Source organism: Macrobrachium nipponense, chromosome 26 (genome assembly GCF_015104395.2).
Source record: "Macrobrachium nipponense isolate FS-2020 chromosome 26, ASM1510439v2, whole genome shotgun sequence".
Taxonomy (NCBI): Eukaryota; Metazoa; Arthropoda; class Malacostraca; order Decapoda; family Palaemonidae; genus Macrobrachium; species Macrobrachium nipponense.
The window spans coordinates 49,560,533-49,569,140 of record NC_087215.1 but is presented as its reverse complement, the minus strand read 5'-3'; the positions used below and the strand labels follow the sequence as shown (position 1 = coordinate 49,569,140).

The 8,608-nt window shown below is 38.0% G+C and overlaps 1 protein-coding gene across 1 annotated transcript in view; it reads right to left on the bottom strand.

The window, feature by feature from the left end:
* Window positions 1-1,325: 1,325 nt before the first annotated feature.
* Window positions 1,326-8,608, bottom strand: part of LOC135199812 (uncharacterized) — a 10,936-nt gene continuing 3,653 nt past the window's right edge. The window contains exons 2-6 of the mRNA XM_064227953.1: window positions 5,077-5,258; window positions 3,795-4,511; window positions 3,220-3,354; window positions 2,398-2,583; window positions 1,326-1,943 (exon numbers count right to left, since the gene is read on the bottom strand). Of these exons, the coding sequence (XP_064084023.1) occupies window positions 1,413-1,943; window positions 2,398-2,583; window positions 3,220-3,354; window positions 3,795-4,511; window positions 5,077-5,079 (1,572 nt within the window). The 5' untranslated portion in view covers window positions 5,080-5,258 and the 3' untranslated portion in view covers window positions 1,326-1,412. The remainder of the gene's footprint in view (window positions 1,944-2,397; window positions 2,584-3,219; window positions 3,355-3,794; window positions 4,512-5,076; window positions 5,259-8,608) is intronic.

The following is an 8,608-nucleotide window of genomic DNA, read 5'->3' as shown; positions in this document are numbered from 1 at the left end:
GGTAAGGAACTGATTCTGATAACTGCAAGTTAAATTGGTGAATTGTATACACCTCTAACGATTTAAGCATGCTAACATAACGTCAGTTTATGAGACAGTCTCATTTAAACTCAAGAAAAGAAGAGAGAGAATGACTCGCTTTTCGGATGTAGCGTCCATCTTGACAAGATAGATTGCAGGCCCGTACCGAGGGGGTTGTGGTAGGGGTGGGGGGATGAACGACCTCCAAAATTTCTGGAGGTCCATATTTTATGTACTATCCTTTTCATTGAACTATACTTACAAAGTAATAAATAATTAATGTTTTTCTCTCAGGTCAAAGTATATAACATAACAACAAATAAACCAATATGCATGTTATCGTTAACATAATAAATGAATCAATCAATAAAACTGAAGAAATATTCTTGAATTTCAGTGCAAACTTTCAACATTATAAGTAAAATTCTGTTAGCCAAAGTCAGTACTTTGAATAAATTCTAATCGGATAGAAGGGCATAGACTGCATACCCATTTTTTCTTCTTAATATAACTAAAATAACATTTTCAAGTATTTCATCTTGTATATACCTGTATATACAATGACATTTATAGAAGAAAAGGTCCAGCTTTGGGAAAAACGACCCCTTCATAAAAAAAACTCTAGGTACGGGCCTGAGCTCGTGATGTGCTTGGGTGCCTGGCGCTTAGTAAGATTAAGAAAAATGACGCGAGGATGATATACGCGTAATAAAGTAATGATTCATTATTGATATACTGAAAATCATTCTGGCACAGTTTTCCTTCACGAACTAGTGACATGTTTTTAAGATGATACTTTAGGGATTCGGCTCTTAGCATTATCAGTTTACATTGATATTTATGACACAATAATAACAGTACTGTCTGTATACAGTATTTTGGGCTTTTTCGCTGTAGTGTCATTGACTGGGTTCAGCAGCAAGTGAGTTTTTCTTATTCTCTAAAATCGCCTTGTATTAACTACAATGCTTCGTAGGAACCTGTATCAAAATGACTGCCAAATGAGGTACTTGAAGTCATGATGTTTTTTCTCATATCATGTTGCAAGTGAGAAGTTAAAACTCCTGCGAATATCTAAAAATATTTATCGAGCTAAATTCGTATACTGACCCAAAAGTCCTGTAACGTACTGACTAACTTTTCAAGTTAGTAAATACTATCAAGCTTCCAAAAATTTTGTGTTTCCATAATACTATCTGAAGTAACTAGTTTAACACAATACATTCACTGGAGCTGTAAGAATAGGAAAGAATTTTAATCTCATTATTACATTTTATTATTATTAATAAAATGGTACAGTTTGTGTTTCAGTTCTTGTAACTGTATTTATTCATTGCTGTGAAATTTTGACCCTGAGAAACATGGTGTAGCTTCAATGGATAGTTTATAGACTATGGATTAAGTAGGATCCCACAGTCCTGTATGCTAACATCCCTGATGTTGGGATACTGTGAGACAATTTCAGTCAGAACGCGCAGCCCTTCCTCGACAGTTCCAAAACATCCTCCAAGATTCTGTCCAGGACAGTCCTTTGTTAGTATAACAAACTGTGCAGTATTGTCCTCAGTCCCCAAAACGCCCCCTACTGCTCCAGCTACAGCAGGGTAGATGTGGGTATCCTTCATCCACTCGCCCCAGCCCAGACCGGGCACCAGTGCTTTCCCGCCAGAGCCATCGTTGTTTTCGTAGTCTCCGAAGAGCACGCGCTCACCGCCATGTGAGTCTTTTCTCATGACTTCCAAGACTCTTGTATCAGCATAGGACGGGCCCATTTCACCTGTGCACAGTGCAGCGAAGTGTTGAGCGAATTTTGTTTCAGGGGAAAGGCGGATGAAGAGTTTTCCAAGCGTTCCGTCCTCTGCAGCTAATTCTAGGAAGGCCACTCTGACTGACATGTCTAAGAGCGAAGTGACATCAGCATACTGTGAAGATATAATTATGTCGATGGTGTTATGAATAGCAGCAATAAACTAAAGTACAAGCTATTCCCAGAGCAAAATTCTTGTAATGTAAATGCATCCACTTTAGAAAAATTAAAAAAATGAATAGAAAAACGATCATATTCTGTTACGTTGCCTGGTAATTTTCCTTTAACCGTCAGTAATGCAAAACTCATGGTTTATTCGACTAAGATTATGTCATTGTTTATCAACTGACCCAAAGAACCGAGTAACAACGCACATTTTTGACAGATTCAAGTCATAACTTAGAGTACCAACTTATTCATGACTACTTTTAGAGTTATATACAATTATTGTCTAAGGATAACCTTCAAATATCCATATTGTAATCCTAAAAATTTCTTTTCTCATCGTGCGGTGATTAACTGGTGTGACTCTCGGGACAGAGACGTCAGACTCATGATATTCTACTTACAGAAATTGTCAGAGCATTAGGAGGAGGCCCAAGATCCTGTCTCAGGCAATGCAGACACACCTTCCCTTCCTCTGAGAGCGTGATCTTCGCATAAATCCTCCTGCCATCTTTCTCCTGCACCGCATACACCTTCCCTTCTCGAGCCAACTGTCTTTCTGGACTACTAATGACCAGGAGACCACGAGCCTGTCACAGATACCTTGCTTAGGACTTAATGTTCTAAATAAAGGTGAATTTTATCAGAGGTATTTTCTAGATTTTGGTATGGCATTTGTGAAAGGTGTCCTAACACAAATAATCAGTATTTCAGATTTTTATCTGGGATGAAGTAGTCTGACATTAAAGATCTCATGAACTGAAATTCAGAAAAATAAATTATCTTTTCTTTCTTTGTAAGACTTATTCTTTAAATATTAATAACGTTCTATGGTCAAGAGTGAAGTTGTAAGAGTACGATCTCGATCGCCTCCCAATGCATAAGTAAAGTAATCACTTTTATATCCATGACAAGGAGGTATATGGCCGCATCTTACCAGTTTATTCGAGGCGGAGAAAAGTAGGGATGAAAAAGAAAAAAACTAAAAGAATAAATTATCTTACAAAAATCTGCGTTATCCTTATATTTTGATTTTAAACGAAAAAAGCTGAGGGATAAATTAGTATAAGCCGGTTCACCGCCCTTTCTGCTTCGGAGTTGGAAAATAAATTTTATCTCCTACATTTTCAAATACCCCCAGCAACGTGAGCATCCTAATACACTCAATATTCTGAAGGAATGAAAGAAATACTTTGGAAAGTCTAATCTTTGCAAAAGTAACTTACGTCAGTCGCCCTTGGGACATCCTCAACAAACACTAGGGCATTGACATCATCGAGGAGGTCAGTCTGGTCTTCATCGTCCTCAGCGGTAAGAATCTCTTCTATCAGAGAGATCTTTTGGTTGGTTTTGTGAAGCACCTTCAAGGTAAAGGTAGAGCGGAGTTGGAATGAGTCGTGAATAAGCTTATTCTAGCCAGGCGTAAACTACATCCTGTTCATTGTCGGAGAGGCTCAATTAAATTATTTAAAATCTATTTCTTATTTCTTGTTTCCTTTCCTTCTTCCATTCTTTCATAATTGCGCGTTATCTTCTTATAGCAAAAAATAATCAGCTATCAGAGGGCATGATAGAATTTATTTCCCGTTTATTCTTTATAACAAGTCTGTCTACGTCACTTTAAGCAAATAATTATACACAATTCAGCTACGTTCAACTCAAGTAGATTCTTGATTCCAAAATATTTCACTTGATAAAAAGACTAAACTTTTTCATTGGCGTGTCCGATTAAACTATTCATTTCATTTAAAAGTGGACATTAAGAAGGAATTCCTAAATATTTCTAAATGCACCGACCAACCTTCTGAATGCTGAGTCGACATGTCTCATCCCACGATGAGACGTCCTTCAAATCATTCACAAACGTCCTCAATCCTCCGGTGATTTCCTCTGTCTGGTCCATGATAGGACCAGCCATAGCGAAGTCACTGGCTTCCTGCAATTTCTCATCCGCTTGTTTTAACAGTCTTTCCTTTTCGAATAGCATGTTGAGTTGACGCCTCAAGATCTCATTTTGTTCTTCCAACTGGACTAAATGACGCTCATAGTTCCTTTCCATCTGTTTCATCTTGGTCAGCATATCATCCTTTATCTTTCTCTTGGCTTCCAAGATGCGATTCCTGAGATCACAGTTTCCCTGTATAGCGCTTTCAAGTTGAGACTTAGCAGTCTGGCAATAAGTAAGGTTTATCTCGTTCACTCCCTCCCTGAAACCCTCCAAACAACCCTCGAAATTGGCTGCTTCCCACGAATAACTCTTACGAGTCGTTTCAAGCTCAGCTACATATTTCAAGAGCTCTAACAAGCAGGTGTTAACGCCAAAGCTATGGACAGAAGTGGCTTCCATTATGCGTCGGCAGAAGGGACAAGTTACAGTTACAGTTACCTCCTCGGTTTCGATGAGTTGATTGATACATTCTGTGCACAGGCAGTGGAAACAAGTTAAGATCCGCGGGCAGTGTTCTCCTTCGTCGAAGGCATTGTTGCAAATGCCGCACTCTTTTGATGGACTGGAAGCCTGTCGAAACGTAAGAGTCTGTTACCACAGTAATTTGTGATTTTCACTGATCCCATTTTTTAGATTTAATTATCAGGCATTTGTCAGTATTTGGCACATATATTTCTGAAGGACTCTTATGTTTGACCTTTCATGTGTCTGAAGATCATATTCCCAAAGCACATCTTTTCTTTTTCAGGATAATAGGTTTTGTGAATAAAAAGGACTTTTGAGAAAGATGCGGAAACCAAAATCGTACATTGTAGCATGAAGATATTCAATCGTCGTGTTATTTAGGCAGAAAATAAGGAGAACATGAATGTATCATGGTAGCAAAATGGGTCAGGTGATAGAAGAGAAATTACCAATATGTGTCATGTTTTATTCATGAAAGTTAAAAACCTACCTTTACAAATACCAAGATATCCTACTGGGTGGGTTACAGTGAGTTTCATACTGGCTTTGAGATAAGGATTGATTAAATTAAGTGACTGATAACGTTTATACACTGGCATAGTAAATAAGGAAGAGGGGGAATTATTACAGCGATGGCATCGATCATAGGTAGCACAAATTTTTCACTCACCATATACTGTCTTGTTTCTCTCCAAATATAGCTCTGTCAATTGACACAGCAAATTCCACAACTTTTTGTCGCTTAGTACATTTTCTCATTGGTTACGATTCCTTTGAAGTAGAGCAAATCTGTTACAATTCCTGGAGTTATCCTCAGTATGAGTCATTCGTTGGTGTTTGCAGATCGTCTATCTGAGAAAGCAAGGAAAACGCAGCAGTTTGTAATTAAAGAACCCAATCAATCTTAGTCATTTGATAAATAAATAAAAACGCAACAAACCTAGAGTTAAGACAATAAGGAACTAAATGGAAGGAAACCAACTCACTGCCTCACCTCTAGGTTGGCTGTGTTTTTATTTATTTCGTTCTTACTCTGTTATATTTTAAATGAATTCTTAGACTGTACTTTTAATTGTTTATATCTTTTATTATGCGCAGCCCTGAAGATGTAATCCTGTACAAAATTACGAAACTTTGGCAAAATAAAAAGAATAACAGCCTAGTGATGAGTGGCTAACGTCCAAAAGGGGAAAAGAAAAGCTGATGGCACTGTTGACTGTTCCCGTGACACCTGTAACATCTGTGACTCACGTAGATGTCAAGCAATTGTCTACTGAACACAAAAAAAAGGAAAACTCTAGGGCTATCACAGAAAAAAAAAAAAAAAAAAAAAAACACCTGGGCAAAAGAAGACCGGTAGGTTTCCACACTTCCCTCAATTTGACTTTTACCTTAGTCTTTGAACAGGGCATTAACACAATATCCTCCGAAAAAACACCTTATATTTGTGGTTAGTACCTCCCATTTCCACAAACATCACCACCCTTAGTTCTCATTACAAGCACCCCATTGTTAGTATCAGAAATAACACCAATATTACCATCCATAAAATCATGGCACATTCACCAAAATTATTACCACCTTGAACTCCAATAGAATCCCCGCAAATATCTCCCGTATCACCAGTATGAGCTTTAATATTGCCATTCACCAGAACTCAGTATCATGACCATTAGCATCACCATACACATCCCCTTTTTAAAATAACCTCCGTATCCCCAGTTCTAATCATGTCCTCTACCGTTGCATAAAGGCATTCTCCAAAGCGCAAGGAAAACTTGCACCATATTAATTTCATATTCATTTTCTCTTTACGCAAAAGAAAGAACAAAAATCGTTCTAAAAAAACCCTATGGGCATATCACACCATCTCTCAGTGGCTATCAGCTGATTTCAAGAACATGGCATTGAACTTTGTTATCAAGGCTAAATGGAGGTGACAAGAGAAAACAAAAAAAAAGAAAAGGACTCACCCCTCTCAACCCTGGTACAAAGAAAAAAAATTCACCCTCGTATGCATGAGAGAACGCTGTCTCCAAGGCAATCTAAGCACCTTGAGAACTGAGCCGCATGTATGAGAACTTCAAATGCTAAATTATGTATTAAAAGAGAAAAAAAATGTGTTGCCTTTAAATATGTGCCAAGATCACAAAACTTACCATGTTCTGCTCCAAAAATGATTCACACACAAAGTTAGAAAGAAGAGAAAAAACACAAGGGCAAAAAAATAAATGTAACACGCCGTCAATGAAAGAACACCATATCGCGCGTATGTATAAACACGCAAATACACACATACTTGCGTGTGTAAAAATGACCTAGCACCTGAGCAGCGAGCACTTTGGCAAACACCCGCACTCACAAATTGCAACTGAGTGACAGACCCTCGAAGGCATCTCACAGTAGACAAAAATGCTGACCCTAATTGAATTTCTCTACTCAGTACCAAATCAATGGCTCACTAACTCCTATCAACTGACGCCCAATACTTGAAATCTAACTCATTTTCACAACCAGTCTCTCTCAAAACAGCCTCTTTAAGCTGCTATTAACCTCACAATAGGCATAAGATGGTTCCTACACCGCCTGCCACCACTTCTATTACCGAGGTTGGAACCTCGGTAATCTTAAAAAGGTTTGGTAGCAATGAACCGTGCAGCTAGTCAATGTAATGACATCCATTTTCTCTCTCTCCAACACCTCCCCCACTCTCTCTCTCTCTCTCTCTCTCTCTCTCTCTCTCTCTCTCTCTACATTACCTAAGGCAATTAAATCAGACTCATGAACTACAAAAATACATTTATTTAAGAACAAAGGATTAGCTAAATAATTCAGGTTCTTAACAAAATGACTAAATGAAAGGTTGAACTCAAAATCCAAATAACTCAGATAACCCTGGGGAATTGACCAAATAACTAACATTAGTTTAGTCATAAAATTAGGCATAGTCATAATCTAGTACACCACGGAACATCAGTTAAGTTCCCATTTCTAAATGAGTCACCATATCAATTCCGTTTGTTCCAGAACCGCCCATTCAACACAGATTTCATACACCTCACTAAAAATACTATTACAGGGGCCATCTTGGCTTTGCCAATTCTGTAGCGATCTCCCATCTTGGCTAACTTACTGTCTCATTATGTAGGGAAGAAGCTCGCATGCACGCACGAACTAACACACATTGTTCACGCCCAGGAAACAGCTTCAAACCAGATTCAGAAGGCATCTCTGCATCAAGTGCCCGTGCATAGAAACAGGACATGGTCTGATCTGCTTAGACAGCAACTTCGAAATCGCGTCACCCAAGAAGATACGTCAGCATTTCCGAAGCTTAGCCATTTTGTCACTTAGAGCACTGTTTCCAAGGAGAAACTAAGTTGATGATCCCTGCATTCTAGAAATGTCACAGCCCATTGCGTCTTCTCACTCAGAAAGAAAAGATAATTATATATTGCTACTGTCAAAATACATATAACCCCTCTTTGACTGTATAAAATGTTATGTATAAAATTGTGTAACTTTTTTTCAGATTCCTAGATAGCTTAGCGATAGGATGCTTAAAATGTGTGTTCAGATTTCGCATAACATAATGTAAAAAGAATATATAACGTTGTATGAAAAGAGAGAGAGATTTGCTTTGTCCATTCGAAGCTAGAATTGTTTCAATAACTTTTCAGCAGCTCTAGATTCAGGGAGCTGGCAGTCTTCGTGTTGTCATCAAAACATGTCAATCTTAATTATCGCTCGATTTCTGTCTTGATAGGGTACATGTCTTTGTTGAACCAGTATGTACATGACTGTAACTGGTTTTGTACGCGTTCATCTTTGCTGAAAACCACTTGCAGATTTCACTTTTTTTTTTTTTTTGTAAAGTTGCGTCACTTTCGAAGCTTCTAGAAAGAATTGTGTCCCAAAACATTTTGTGCCAGATCCACTGCCCAGCTCTTGTGCGAAATGAAAGATTTCATTCGGGCTTAAATACTCAGTGTTCACATCTCTCTCTCTCTCTTCTCTCTCTCTCTCTGCCTCGCCATAATTGATATTAACGTAACGTAAAATGGTCACTCGTAACTTGTAGATTTCAGATTTGATATTTCTTAGAGTTTATTTAGTGTTATTTAGTGTTTTTGTGGAATCTGAACAAACATTTTACAAGTGTGTGTAACGGCGCCTATTTTTGTGAATTGGTGAATTTTTTG